We start from the raw sequence: 15,686 nt of genomic DNA, 5'->3' as shown, positions 1-15,686 counted from the left end.
GCCACAAAGCAGAGACTTTGAGATCACAAGTAGGGCATAAGGTCAACAATGAACACTATCCATCCTCTCACTGCAGCCACTTTGGGAATGACTCACATACACATTCTCTTTCTCCTTAAACTGAAAGGTCACATAAATTTAGCATGCCTATGTGCTGTTCACCAGTTCGTGGAAAATTACATGCTTAAATGTACCTTCCTCCACATTTATTGAACAAATTTTCAGGAGTCTGGTATAGTGTCTATGGCTTCTTCTTTCACTATTGGTTCTTATAATAAAACAATGAGATAATTTAGGCAGAGAGGTAGTAATTTGTCCAGGTTGACTGATTAGTTTCAGGGACTGAGATTTTTGAATCTGGGCCATCACTATTGTAACCATTTGTATAATACAGACATTATGGAAATCTGGAAAACACTCTGCTGTATGGTAATATAAAACAAATCCATTTACCATTGCAGACAGGAGTTGTGATATTTAGTAACAGATTAATAGAGTCGGAAAGGATCTTGTAGGTATTCTAGTCCAACCCCCTACCCAAGCAAGAGACCCTACACCATTTCTGACAGATGGTAGTCCAGTCTCTTCTCCCACAACTTCTGAAGGCAAGCTATTCCATTGGTTGATTGCTCTCAGTCAGAACATTTATCCTTATTTCTACGTTCAATCTCTCCTTGATTAGTTTCCATCCATTATACCTTGTCTGGTCTTCAGTGCTTTGGAAAACAGATTGATCCCTTCCTCTGTGGCAGCCCCTCAAATACTGGAACACTGCTATCATGTCTCCCCTGGTTCTTCTCTTCACTAGACTAGCCATGCCTGGTTCCTGCACACGTTCATCGAATGTTTTAGCCTCCAGTCCCCTAATCCTCTTGGTTACTCTTCTCTTCTTTTTCTAGAGTCTCAACATCTTTTTTATAGTGTGATGACCAAAACTGGATGCAGTATTATAGGGGTGGTCTTACTAAGGCTTTATAGAGTGGTATTAGTACCTCACTTGATCTTGATTGTATCCCTGTTAATGCACTGTTGACTCATATTTAATTGGTTGTCCACTAAGACTCCAAGATCCCTCTCACAATTACTGCTATTAAGCCTGGTTTCACCCAGTCTATATGTGTGCTTTTTGGTTTTTCTTACCTAAGTGTAAACTACTTTTGTCTACACTGAATTTCATTTTGTTAGATAGGGCCCAGTGTTCAAGTCTTGTCAAGATCCATCTGGATCTTGAACCTATCATCTAAGGTGTTGGCTATTCCTGGCCACTTTAGTATCATCTGCAAATTTGATAAGTTCCCCTTCTATTCCCTCATCTAAGTTGCTTTTGAAGATGTTGAAGAGTACTGGGCCTAAGATAGATCTTGTGGTACCCCATTTCCTTCCCTCCATATAGTTGTAGTACCATTAAGGTTTGTCAGCCAAAAAAGGTTCTTGAGAGAGAGGGGGAGAGGTAGGTAGGTAGGTGGGGAGAAGGAGAGCAAAAGAGGGGGAGGGAGAGAGGGAGGGGCTTTGAACTTGCTTCCTGTGCCTGTGAAAGAAATATATTCTGATTGGTTGTCAGACTCCCATGGGGCCATGCAGGGGTAACTTTGTAGGTTGTCTTGAATCCCAGGCTTGGTTGAATCTTGCTGGGTGGTGTAATGTCCCCAGGTGATTTTGCAATGTACTGAGCCCTACTGTTAGATGGGTAAAGGGCTAATCCTATCATGTCCTAAGGGCCATGTTACAATCCCATCACCGTGGAGCTGAAGTGGGGTGGTGGTGGTAGAGAGCTGCTTTATCTTTAAACATGTCTCCCTTTTCTCATCCAGGGAAATAAAATATTCTGCCTTTTTAATATTTCCTAGAATATTTCATTCTTCTAGGGAGAGGGGTTGGGTGCTAACTTTCTACAGTGGGGAAATATCTCTTTGAATTCAGTTCTTAGTAAACGTATTTATAGCACTGACTTAACTTAGGGCGATCCAAAAGCCAGTTGGGCAGGGAAGGACCTCGTTAGTACTTGGACTGGAGCCCATCAAAAAATCCCGGAGTTAGAAATTAAGACCTCCACTCGGCAAACGCGCGTGGGCTATTTTGCTCCGGAATCTTCGGGGTTGTTTTTTGTCTTCCCAAACCGATTACAGCACTCCCAAATGTATTTAGGGCTTTGTTTTTGTTTTTTGGCGCGCTCGAGCTCTGCAGGATGAGCGGCCAAAATGGGTGGTGGAGTGGGAGGTGTTCTCGATCACAAACGATTTGGGATCGAGGCTGGAGATGTTTTTGTGCCTCCAGGAGTTTGCCAAGGTAATGCAGCATATCCACCCCCCCGAGCGGGCGCGACATAACTCGGCAAACTCCAGGAGGCACAAAAGCATCTCCAGCCTCGATTCCCAAAACATTCGTGAGCGAGAACCCCTCCCTCTTCCTTCCTTCCCTCCCTCCCCCCCATTCCTTGTTTTGGCCGCTCATCCTGCTGAGCGCGAGCCCTACAGAAACCCTCCCCTCTTGCGCGTTTTCCCTTCCGGAATCCAATCCGGAGACTTTCATAAACCGGGAAGTTCGCTCTTCGGGCGGAAAGTCTGGGGCCAAACTTTCGAGTTAAAGAGAAACGAAAGTGAAAGTCAGGAGCTTGTGCTTCGCTTCTATCTTCCAGAGTTCTACGCAGCCATGGCCCAAGCAAACCGAGCAATCCGGTGAGAGCCTCTTACCCTCCCGCTTCCCCGGCAATACCCCCCCGCCCAAAAAAACCCCCTTCTTTAAGTATTTCAGTGACGGTCTGCAACTAGGGGGGAAAAGGTGGAGTTCGAGCGGATCTGACTGCAGGTTGTAAAACACGCGCCATCACTTCCCTCTTTCTGGAGACTGAGAATGCGATGTGACGAAGCCAGCCCCACCTAATCAGTCCTCAGAAACCACAGTTTACGGATCGAATCGGATTGTCCAGAATATAGATTCTCACGGTGAAAATCACAGAAACCCGGTTCGCCCAACCCGCTCGGTTGTTTATACGGGTTGATTCAAAAAGAACAAAACAAAAAACGGAACTGCCCTTTTCTTCTGAAAAGAGGAAACACAATTGACTTAGGAAACGCAGTATTTGCAGCAACTCTGGAGAACATAGAAGAAAACCTATGAAACCCCCCCACCCCGATTTTTTGTTAAGAATTTAGGGCAGAGGTCTCCAAACTTGGCAACTTTAAGACTTTAAGACTCCCAGGATTCTGGAAGTTGAAGTCCACAAGTCTTAAAGTTGCCAAGTTTGTGGACCTTCAACTCCCAGGATTCTGGAAGTTTGGGGACCCCTGACTTAGGGCTTAACATTGAATCATGAGGCTGCTCATTTAATCTTGTATGCATAGTGGCCTCAGGCTTTGCTCATAGTTTGCTTAAGCATGGTTTATTGAATAAATTACCTGAGTCACACCATTATCTGAGTTCACCCAACATGCTAATAACCTCTAGTTTACAAACTGGGTTCATGGGTATGCAGTAACCAGCCACATTATGACTGCATTCTTACAATACATTAGTTGTATAAGTATTGTATGAGATGTTACATACTCATTGTGATTTACAAGCAATCTTTATGGAGTTGTGATGGTCAGCTTGTGGCCTCAGGATTGCAAGAGGTCTTTTTGTGACTCTTGGAGATTTCTCTGACCATGAATACTGAAAATCATAGCCCCTTTTGCAGATGTGAGTTGGGGTATGCATAAAACCTCTAATTTATCAGAACCAAATTCTAATCTAGACCAAACCAGATTGTGGGCCCTCAGCCTTTCAAAAATTATCAGTGTGCGCTGTGGCCATCAAAAAATTGTCCACCCCTGCAATAAACTAGTTAATTTATTGACTCAGGATTGTGTGTGGTACAGTTATAACTCCTGGGGGAAGTTGGCTTTCCTTTCAGCATAATTTATTTACCTTTTGTCTGTGTCCCCGTTCATTTCAAATTAACCACATGTTTTGGAAAAAATAAGAAGATTGCTCATTGCTTTGAGACAAGAAAAGCTAATGGTCACAGGAATTTAGCCTCATTTATCACAAATCGTATCTGGACAACAAAAATACAGACAACTATTAGAAAACCACAAAGAGAGTTTTCAAGATGTCTCTTTTTGTCATCTGAGTCCCGATTTATTAGGCCTAGCCTGATTATATTTGAATGGTTAATTGGCTATGTTTTCCTTAGTGTTAAATATTGGATGCATGAGAATGATTTCAATGTCTCAGGATACTGAAAAGGGCAGACGCTTATCCTCGACTTTTATCTATAAAAGTTCAGCTTTGTAGTACAATGGTAAAGAAACTACATTTGGACCAGGAAAATCGGGCTTCATGTCTCCATGTGAACCTGGAGCTGGCTGAGAGACTTTGGACAAGTTAGTCTTTTTCAGTCCAGCCTCCTGATAAAATTGTTAATGAGGATCAAGTGAAAGGCATTTTCAAGAGAGAGGAAAAAAAGGAAATAAAGTGGTGTGTGCTATGTTACATCTTCTCTTTCTCTCCTATAGCAATACTTCAAATCATAAATATTATGGAACTATTGATCCTGCTCCGGAGACTTTTGGTATGAGATTTAAGCCATCACTAACAGCAAGTATTCTAAATATTGCAAGTGAACCCTGCAACATAATAAATGGAGATGTTATGGCCATCAACCCTGCTTAAGATAGGTTAAGTTCAATCAGATAAAAAATGATTGTGGCTGCATCACTTGAGCTTCTGTAATTTATTCCTTTAACATGCAACCCCAGTGTATTTAGCGGGACTTCCTGTATGCTCTTTAGAGCCCATGAGAACTCCAGATCAGATTGGCTAAGGTAACTGCACCTGCCTTGCTTCTAAAAATATGTTAGAAGCACATTGGATCTGAAGCCAAAAAGCAGCTTCAGGATATGCTAAATATGATCAACATCTTACAGAAGCTGGATCTTTTCCTAGCCTTGTGTGGTAATCTGCACAATCCTCAGGAAGACACGTGTCTTTAATCATCTTTAATTCAAACGTGTTTTTTTTTGTTCCTGAGAGCTTCTATATGGCTTCCATAGGGAGATGCTCACAGCTCTGACACTCAACTTCTCAGATTCAGATTCAAAGCCCTGCAAATCCCTGCTTGTCAATTATTAGCAACAGGAAGCTTTAATACCTTCCAGGAAACAGCTGGAGTTGGCAAGCTGTGGTTCTCACCATAACCAATAACTTCAACACCATAGAGACTGAAACAGATTCTAGCGGCCTTTCCCCCCCTTAACAGCCAATAATCTTCCTTTCACTGCAGTAGAATAGTCCAATTTAGGCACTGTGGGAGTTTCTTCTTCAAATTATTTGGGACACAGACACTTATATTACCCATAAATAGGAAAATTGTGACATATAATACATGTATTTTCTCAAGAATTATTTTCTTGAATAGTTCCAGCATTTACCTCCATCCCTACCCCTTCCCATTTTTGACAGGATTTATCATTTCACTCCAAAATATAAATTGTGACATCTTGTGGGTTTTATGTGTGTGTGGGGTTTTTTTTTTTTTGCTGAAGGATATTTCAAATGTTATTTAAACATAGCTTGCCACCCTTAAAACTGAAGAACTGCAGGCACAGGATTTTTGCTCTTTCTCCTCCCAGTCTACTTCTTAATGTTACCCTGTAAATTTTAAGTTGGCACATTCTGTCCACAAGTACCAGTTCTTTGGCACCAGCAGAGCGTTTTCCTTTAGCAGTTGCCTCCCCAATCTCCTTGATCCTTCTCCATCCAAGCAGACATAGACAAAGCCCTTTAGCAGGTGGTGGTCAATTTTACCTGTCCCAAATGCAGACTTAGAGACACAAACACAGGAGTTATTTGCTATAGGGCTACCTAATCTGGACCAAAAAGATCTAGGAGATGTCAAGGAAAGAGATACAGAAACCAGTGAGTCTTTTGTGCTGTGTGTTCGTTATGAGTTTTGCAGCTGGAAGCCTGCTGCTGCAGATAAGAGCTAAAACAGTTTTGATGCAAAAATGAAACTTGTTTGGGGGAAGTAACAACAGAGGGCTTCTGCTCCACGTCTAGCTCGGCCCTCGTATTAGTAAGCTCATTGGGAGGGTGGAGGGGGAAGAAACTAACCGGATGTAAATTCATCGGTATGCAACAAAGCACTTGGCCGGGAAGAACAAACAGCTTTGAAACGCCTGGGGAATTCAGATAACTGGCAGAAAGGTAAGCTGAATTTAAGGAGAGGAAGCCTACAAAAAGACCCCCAAAGTATGGTCTTTTAGGGGAGAGAAAGCCAGTGGGAGAGGCCCTTGTACCGGGGGAGAGGAAATGTAGTTGTAGACTTTATAGCAGCGTTTCTCAACCTTAGCAATTTTAAGCTGGAGGGACTTTGATTTCTATAATTCTCCAGCCAGCAATCCTGGTTGAGAAATTCTGGGAGTGGAAGCTTAAAAGTTGCTAAGGCTAGGAAACACCATTTTACGTTGATTGTCTGCTTATAGTACATTGAGCTGTAACATACAGTGTTTTTGATGAATCCCTCCTCGGCCTGTGGTTGGTGTTGGGATCATTCTCCAGACAACGCTTGCAAGATTCTCCCACATCCAGCACAAATTGGACTGGACTCTTTCACAGTAGCAGATAAAAGGACACTCTTCCACTGCATTCAGCAGGTGTGAATTCGAAATTCATCCCTGGAGGAAAAAACAAAGTTGACTTGTTGCAAGTCATTTTTCCTCCATGTATGACTGCAGCCTAATACGCTGCAAACTGAAAACTAGAGTGCCAGGAACAATGGGGATTTGCGAAGCGGGTGTGGTTTGAATCTGCAGGAAGAAGGAGGGAAGGGGTTTTGCTTTGTTGGGTGAGAGACAAAGTGCCAAGGCAGAGATCCAGAAGCAGCTCCACATAGCTTTCCATTTCCTCCACTTTCTCTGTTACTAGTCACATCTCTTCTGCCCCTTGTCTTGATGACTCTTCCTAATCTTTGACCATATCTGGGGATGAATAAGATCAAATGAGGAAAGGAGCTGGGCTGTTCCATAGGCCCTTGTTTTGGTGTCATTTTCTGGGTTGAAAAAAAGAAATCAGATCTAGAGAATTGAGAAAGATTCCTTGCTTAGTTGCTCCTTTATGGTGATGAGACCAGCAGGAAGGAAGGTTATCCTGCTGTTCCACAAATCACAGATGGATCTGTTGCTTGCAGTTTCAGATCTTCCAGACTGGTACCTATTTGTTTGCTTCCCCTATCTTGTTTTTCTTTCCCCTTCTTCCCTTCCACTGCTCTTCCTTTATTCTCTTCCCTTTTTTTCTTTACAATCCTAGCTCTTGGTTTTTCTTGTTTTGCTTTTTCTAAAAACAACAACAACACATTGGCACAGGAATGTGAAAATCAGGTATCTGCCTTCTAACTAAAGCATTTTCAGAAAAACTTTGGGAAGCTGCTTACATCTCATGAAAGTAGCTGCTGCTCATGAAGGGTTCTGCCTTTTGATAAAATTGTTAGTTGGGAAAGTTACTACCAGACTCTATTTGGAACCATAGTAGACTGATGGAGCTCCCTTCCCATAATGGCTTCAAGAATAGAAGGAGATTCCTTCATCTTTGTCCCATGCTATAAAAATGACCTGGCTTTTTTTTTTTAATAAAGATTTTTAATTGGCCTAATTGCTACCTAATGACTTTTTGCCTTGTAATAACGAAGAACTGGTATTTAAGGGAATATTCATTTTATGAACAGAGTGATGCTGTGGCCTAGAGGTGAAGATGCTTACCTCCCACTTGGAAGGTTGAGAGTTCAATCCTCTGCAGCTGTTTTTCTCTATCAGGGTGCGAAGAGAAAATATCTGCTGTGAACTCCACATAGGCACCAGGAAAGGGAATGGTATGCACCCAGTAAACGCTCAGCTCCGTCCAGTCACCCTGGTTCCACTCCAAATGAAAGGATTAAAGATTCGTGAAAAGAAAAAAAAATCATTTTATGAATAGCTTCCACGGCAGCTATTTCTTTGGTCCTCTGAATTCAAAATGACGTCACTAGTCAAGAAAGATTTCCAGTACCTATCAGACAGGCTAGCTCAGAAGTAAGTCCCATTAAATTCAGTGAGCTTTCCCCCCTGAACAAGTATGGAAATCAGCTCTACAAGAGTAGCTGAGCAAAAAGCTTTCTCAAACAGAGGAAATGTGCTTCACACAGGTATGCATACTCCTTCATGGAGAGTTCTGGCCATATACAAAATGATAGTAAACATATCAGAATAATGAAACAGGTTCTTTCAATAGACTGGCTAAATTCTTCTTAGACTGCAATCCTACACAACAACAACAGTAATAAATAGCCTCCTTTTTAATAATAAAATCACTAAGTTGTACCAAAAAAAAATAGATTATAGCATGACTGCAAAATTAAAAGAAGTATAAAGTGGCTGGTTTTCATAGAATACCTTATGCCACCAGACTTGAAATTCTAGAACTAGAAAACCTTGAATTACGCCGTCTTCGGTCTGACTTAAGCATGGTATATAAAATCATACATTGCAATGTCCTACCTGTCAATGAATACTTCAGCTTCAACCATAACAACACAAGAGCACACAATAGATACAAACTCAAAGTAAACCGCACCAAACTTGATTGCAGGAAATACGACTTCAGCAATAGAGTGGTCAATGTCTGGAATACTCTACCCGACTCTGTAGTTTCTTCCCCAAACCCCAAAAACTTTAACCTTAGACTGTCTACTATTGACCTCACCCCTTTCCTAAGAGGCCTGTAGGGGCGTGCATAAGCGTACCAACGTGCCTACCGTCCCTGTCCTATTGTTTCTCTTATTCTTCTTTTATTTTTCTTATATGTACCCATTTCATGTATTCACAACTATGTATACACTTATACTTATTATCTTGTAAACAATTGGCAAATCAAATAAATAAAATAAATAAATAAATAACCTTTTTTTGGCTTTTAATCACAGATGACTAATTTTTGGCTTGTCATTGGATTTCCTAAACTGGAGCCCAGCAATAGTCTTGGGTTGTGCAACAAAGGACTTGAGTTGCAAAATATCTTGAAAGTTTTAGAACATAAAAAGTCAGACAGGATATTCTTCATCAGAAGTAGATTAAAATTAAGAGTTCTGTAAAAAGAAATAAAAATCATCACACGCCATTTTGACTCTCCCTTTCTGGGAAGGGCCAACTTATTCTGAGTAACATGCGTCGATTTGTCAGGCATTTTATCCCTATTACAGGAAGTCCTAGACTTACAACGGTTCCTTGAGTTCAGAGTTATAACAGCACTGAAAAAAGGTGACTTATGACCATTTTTCACGCATACGACTGTTGCAACTGGTTCATGTTTATGATGGTTGCAGTATCCCACAGTCATGTGCTCCCCTTGTGCAACCTTCTGACAAGCAAAGCCAATGGAAAAATCAGATTCACTTAACAACCATGTTAACAACACTTAACAACCATGTTATTACTTAACAATTGCAGTGATTCACTTAACAGCTGTGGCAAGAAAGGGGGTAAAATGGGACAAAATTCACTTAAATGTTTCACTTAGCAACATAAATTTGGGGCTCGACCATGGTCATAAGTCGAGGACTACCTGTACTCGATGGTATTCACCTTGGTCCATGGTGGACACTGATTAATCATAAATGTTACTTTGATTAAACTGGAGTTTTTAAAGAATTCTTATACAGGTAGTACTCCACAGACGACCACAGCTGAGCCCAACGTTTATGGTGCTAAGTGAGAAATTTGTGAAATGAGTTTTGCCCCATTTTATGACTTTTCTTGCCACGGTTGTTAAGTGAATCACTGCAGTTGTTAAATTAGTAACATGGGTTGTTAAGTGAAACTAGCTTCCCCATTGACTTTGCTTGTCAGAAAAGGTCCCAAAAGGTGATCACACGATCCTGGGACACTGCAACCATGGATATATATGAATCAGTTACCAAGCATCCGAATGTAAATCACATGACCATGGGGATGCTGCAATTGCATAAGTGTGAAAAATGGTCATAACTCACTTTTTTCAGTGCTGTTGTAACCAGTTGCCATGCCCCTGTCGGAATCTAATTCTGAGGGGGAGGCCGAGCAGCTGACAGGGAGTGGGAGTGTGGCTCCGTTGGCTGTGGAAGAAACTGGGAAAGGGCAAAGTCCGGCTGGGCAGAGCAGGGGAGAGGTAGAGCAAGGCAGAGAGAATTCAGAGGAAGATCCAGGCCCACCCCCTCTCCATCCTAGGGCACGCAGGGAGGAACGGAGAAGGGAACAACGTGAATTGCGTGGCTTACAGGGAAGGAAAGGGCCCTAATTCCCTTCATTAGCTGCAGCTGGGAACACAGTGTTTAAAAAGGGAGTTTGTGCACAGCAACTTGTTGGAAGCAAATGGTGTATTATCTTGTTTTGGCTTATCTGGGTTCCTGGCATCTTCCCAACTGTGTGTGTTTTGTTGGCCTTTGAAGTCTGCAATTCCTTATCCTGCCTTGTCCAGTTAATTGCTGCAGCATGATTTTTATTTACAGTTTATATGTACTTTGTTTTCGGACTGAATTTCCTTCACTTAAAGACTGTTCTTGGGATATGTTTTTCTCCAGCCGAAAGTAACTGGACACTGGGGGCAAAGTTGGAGGTATTAAAGGGACTTTTCTCACTTATGTGACTGTGTTGCCTTTGTGCCACACCCCGGGTCATCACACCAGTGGTGGGATTCAAACATGTTTACTACCGGTTATGTGGGTGTGGCTTGGTGGGCGTGGCTCAGGGGTGTGATTCATCCGGGGTAACAATCGGTTCATTGAGCATGCATGTGCAGAGGGTTTGCTACTGACCTCCTGCAATCTCCCTGTGTGTTAAACAGCTGACGCACGGCAATCCGCTGTGCCACGGAAGCAAAACCCCGCGGTTGCTCCGTGATCCTAAAGCAGTCGAGCTTGAGAATACCACCACCGGAAATAAAGGATCAGTTAAGGTTAGTGCCGTGGTGGGCCGTAGAGTATAAGGCAAAGATAAAAAAAAGGTAAAAGATAAAGAAACAAATAGGAAGGAACAGCAAGACAATTAAAAAAAAAAACCTAAAGTTAAGAAATATAATGACTTCCAATGTTCTCTTTGACAGATATTCACAAACCTACTATTCCCTCCCTCTTAATTCTTCCAGAAATCCCTTCAACCCCTTATTGAATTCTCATCTGTTTCAATAATTAAATCCATAAATAATCATCTCACTTTCTTCTTCTTTTAGTGAAAAGTCTATAAAAAGTTTCCAGACCCTTTTTTAAAAATACTTGTTTTCTACCTGACCAGAGTGGTCAGGTTCGCAATTTCCACTAGTTCTGACATGTTTATGATTTATTTCCTTCACTGTAAGAATTTCAGTACTCTTCCATCTTTGTGCCTATAATAAACTTGCTTCGGTTACATATACAAGCTACTTTTAATTACGTTGAAATCATTTGGGAAATGCTTTAAACTAGCTAAAGGTCATGGAACAGAGTCACTTTGACATAGTGATTTAAGGAATCAAGCTTAAAACCAGGAATGCTATTCCTTCCTTAGATATGAAAGCCAGCAGGGTGACGTTCTAGGAAGAAGTAGGCAAATCACTTCCAAAAATGTTGCCAAGAAAAAAATGGCAGGGATTAGTTTAGGCAGTCCTCAGAAGTCAAGACTGACTTGAAAGCACCAAAAATTAAAAATGAGCCAAAAAACAAACCCCCAAAAAAATCCCAAATTAAATATAGAAAGCCATGCCTCTGTTACCGGTCATAGAGCAATGGTTACCCTTTCCTTCCTAATCATCATCAATGAAAATGTCTGACCATATTCCTCTGTCTGTTTCAGGCCATGGAACCTGCTTTATTTTTTAAAAATCCCAGAATTTCAATCCACAAAATGGCAACTGTGGTTCTTTTTTTTTTTCACAGTAGAAACCCCCTCCTTCCCACACATTCCTTCCATTCGCTATGGATGCTTCTGGCTTGGTCAAATGAACTTTTTTGGTTTTGCCTTTTGTCACAGAACTCCATCGAGTTCTTGGGGAACACTAAGGTTCCATGGAACACAGCTTAGAAAAACCCTTTGCTAAAGCGAAAAGGAATAAGGAGTGCAAAAAATGAAAATGGAGAATCAGGGAAAGAGCTACAGTGGCACAGAATTATAATGTAGAATTAGAATGGTTAGAATGCAGTATTGCAGACTAATTCTTGCTGGTGTCACAGATTCAATTCTCATGGGCTCAAAGTTGACTCAATCTTCCATCCTTCTGAGGTTGGTAAAACGAGGCCAATGAGATTGTTGGGGAAATACACTGACTCTGTAAACCACTTAGAGAGGGCTGTAAAGCATTGTGAAGTGGTATAAAAGTCTAAGTGCCATTACTAGTGCTTGCCATCTGGAGAAGACCCTGTTACTGGCTGAGGAGTCTTAAGCTAATGGATAGGCAAAGGCCAGGTACTCTAGCTTAGCTGCGTCTGGTTGATGTCCAGGAAAAGTATGATGAGGATGGTGCATGAAAAGTCATCTGAGTCCCCTGATCTGAGTCTATAATTTTTTTAAAGCAGGAGTTATGTTCATCTATACACAATGTTAACATTGATTATTTATTTGTTTATTTATTGCATGCATGCAACATTCCTTGGCATTAGTGTTGACTCCTGACAACTGCCTAAATAAGTCCCTGCTGTTTTCTTGGTACGGTTTCTCAGAAGTGTTTGCCATTGCCTTCTTACTAGGAGTGAGAGAGCGTGAGTGACCCAAAGTCATCCAACTGATTTTGGGCTTAAGGTGGAACTAGAATTCATGGTCTCTTGTTTCCTAGCTGGTGCCTTCACCACTATATCTAATTGGCTTACAAAATTTTCATGCAATTGCCAGAAATGTTGGCTGATTTATTACTTTATAGTCATCAAGATAAGGATGTAGAAGATGCTATCTTTGAAAGAGGGAGCATCTGCTTGTCTGGGGAAGAGGGATCACTTCACATAGTCATAGTCATTACCTTACTAGAGGCAGACCCTGCAAATAGCCCTTTCTGATCATTGTATGTTGGACTCTTCTTGTGTTCTAAATGCAGGAAAGCCTGCATGGATTTATTGTCTTTATCTTTATCCTTGAGTAAACCAGCATCACCAGAGGGCATCTGACGTGCATTTAGACTAGATAGTAAGGAATGTGGGTCTTGCTGGTGTCACGAAGATTTCCTACTTGCATGACAGTTTGATGTTGTTTATGTATGATGTGAGAAGAATTGCAGAGACAGCAGTTCCATACAAGGTTGCCAGTTATCATAACCTTCCAGGTTCTATGCCAGGGGTCCCCAAACTTTAAGACTTGTGGAGTGTTGAAGTCCACAAGTCTTAAAGTTGCCAAGTTTAGAGACCTCTGTTCTATGCTGTTCACAAAGCTTGTAGCCTCTAATTATTAGAATAAGCAGCACTAGACCCACAGTTAGGTCATTAAAATGACTTAAGCATTTTATTTTAATGTTAAGGTTCTGGACTTAAATTGCCTTCTTGCCATGGTTCTGGTCTTAGATAATAAATTTTACTACTATATAAAATCCTACTTTTGACTTCTAGGGTAAATAGATTCCTTATCATCCCCTGTTCTTTTACACTCCCAATATACACTGACAATCTATCTTTATTATTATCCTATAAAGAATGGGAGAAAATAGACCTTAACATTCCAGCTGTAAGCAAAGTGACCTGCTAAAATATTAATATCAATTTATCTCTTTGTATTTTATTCACTTTTTCTCTAAAAAGCTCTTTGTATCATTCATTTCCCATTGAATTCTCGCATTATCCCTTTGGGGTAAGTTCGATTGAAAGATGATTATGAGTCAAAGTTCATCCCATTGGATTTTGCAGCAGAGAGAAATATGAAGTTGTATTTCTCCGTCTTATTACATTTCATTGACAGGTGATATAAATTGAATAATAATATAACCTTTTAGTATTATATAAATAGTTATCAAGAAGATTCTTTGATCCGAATCTTGGGATGTACATGCTATATTTTTTAATAAAAACAACTATTTTTTGTGCAGTTAGCTTGTACAGGATTATGAAATACAGATATCATCTAGAACAGGCTGTGTTCCAGTTAAGCACTGTAAGAATAGAATACAGAATAGAATAGAATAGAATAGAATAGAATAGAATGCAGAATAGAATAGAATAGAATAGAATAGAATAGAATAGAATAGAATAGAATCTTTATTGTCACTTTAAATGTACACTAATCAGCATACATTAAAATCAAATTTTGTTGCATTCAACTATCTCATATAGTACATTAAACTGGCTTTATGCCATTTTCTGCTGTCAGTATTAGTAGTTTCAGTATCAAGAATTGTAATCTGGAGTTGATTGTACTTCAGGACAAAAGAACACAGGTTACAGCAGTGTTTTGGAAAGGCTTTAAGATATGTGGGCTTCAGCTCTTAGGTTTAAAGTTCATACAGTTTAAAGTTGCCAAGGAATAAAGAGTTGATTTAATGCCTGGTGTGGCATTGCTAAAGGTTTGAAAACACCCAATTTCTCAAACCCACCCCCGCTATCTTTTGAGAGAGTGTAAGGAGCAAAATGAATATTTTAAGCTTTCAAATATTTTGTTCATTTTTTTCCTCTGAAAAGCCCCCCAAAAGGGGGAAAACGTAATTCAGTATTCTCAGGTTGCCATGATTGCTGAAAGATACCTTAAGCCTTCATAAAAATGTTCTTCCAATTGAAATGATAGATCTGAAATATTGGGCTGTGGGAATCTGAGAGCTGCAAATGGGGTGCTGGGGAAACTACCTGTGACTCATTAGCCATAGATTGTCCACCTCTTGTCTTAAAGTTTTCTGAAGACAAGGTCCATATTGAGATGCATAAATTAATGGTTGTATCAAGTGACCATCTTTAGACTTTTCTCTTAGACTTTTCTTCCAATGTATGTATCATACGACTTTTGACAGAAGGAGAATATATTAGATGCTATGTTTCATATGCTTTGTTAAATGCTTGTATGCTTATAGTATTAATGTTTCTCCATTGCATGTTTTAGGGATCACACCTCCTGTTATGACAGCTGAAGGACCTTCTGCTCCTCCTGCCTTTGATGTAAACAACGTGTCTGGCTACGAAGGCACTACAGTTGGGGACAGTAAGTTTGGTGTAGAACTGATACAAATGATGACATCCACGTGATAATATATTGAATACTAAAGTGTCACAAGGCTCTTGTGTTGATTTCATGGCAATTAAATTTGCTGCCTTGGGGGAATTACCATATTTATCTGAAAGGAAGATTCCCCCCCACCCCAATAATTACATTGCAATAGCAATAGCATTTAGACTTGTACACCGTTTCACTGTGCTTTGAAGGCCTTTCTGGTTTACAGAGTCGACATATTGCCCCAACAATCTGGGTTCTCATTTTACTAATCTCAAAAGGATGGAAGGCTGAGTCAACCTTGAGCTGGTCAAGATTGAACTGCTGGCTGTCAGTAGAGTTAGCCGGCAATACTGCTAACTACTTTGCCACCATCGCTCTTGTTTGATCTGCAAACAGCAGATCAACTTATATTTGTGGGGTGTGGCAAAAGTGGCAGATGGAGGTGTAGAAAAAGAGTGAATGAGAAGGGTGTGGAAACAAATAATGACTAACTGGCTGGAGCAGAGAGAGGAGTGGTTGCTCCCATTGCTTTGAGGGAAACACGGACAAGTT

At 40.7% G+C, this 15,686-nt stretch overlaps 1 protein-coding gene across 3 annotated transcripts in view; it reads left to right on the top strand.

Moving 5' to 3' along the window:
- Positions 1-2,457: 2,457 nt before the first annotated feature.
- The window catches only part of LOC113419416 (protein SSUH2 homolog), a 40,213-nt gene continuing 26,984 nt past the window's right edge, over positions 2,458-15,686 (top strand). The window contains exons 1-3 of one of the 3 annotated variants that reach the window (XM_026678773.2): positions 2,458-2,675; positions 4,497-4,552; positions 15,024-15,122. In XM_026678773.2, coding sequence (XP_026534558.1) covers positions 2,650-2,675; positions 4,497-4,552; positions 15,024-15,122 — 181 coding nt within the window. In that variant the 5' untranslated portion in view covers positions 2,458-2,649. Of the gene's footprint in view, positions 2,676-4,496; positions 4,553-5,996; positions 6,187-15,023; positions 15,123-15,686 lie in introns of those variants that run through there. The other 2 variants (XM_087954621.1, XM_026678782.2) reach the window with 2 other exon arrangements.

Source organism: Notechis scutatus, chromosome 2 (genome assembly GCF_049901735.1).
Source record: "Notechis scutatus isolate UNSWTSFEM ecotype Mainland chromosome 2, rNotScu1.2, whole genome shotgun sequence".
NCBI classification, from domain to species: Eukaryota; Metazoa; Chordata; class Lepidosauria; order Squamata; family Elapidae; genus Notechis; species Notechis scutatus.
The sequence above is the reverse complement of the archived record's forward strand: the minus strand, read 5'-3'. Positions and strand labels throughout refer to the sequence as shown.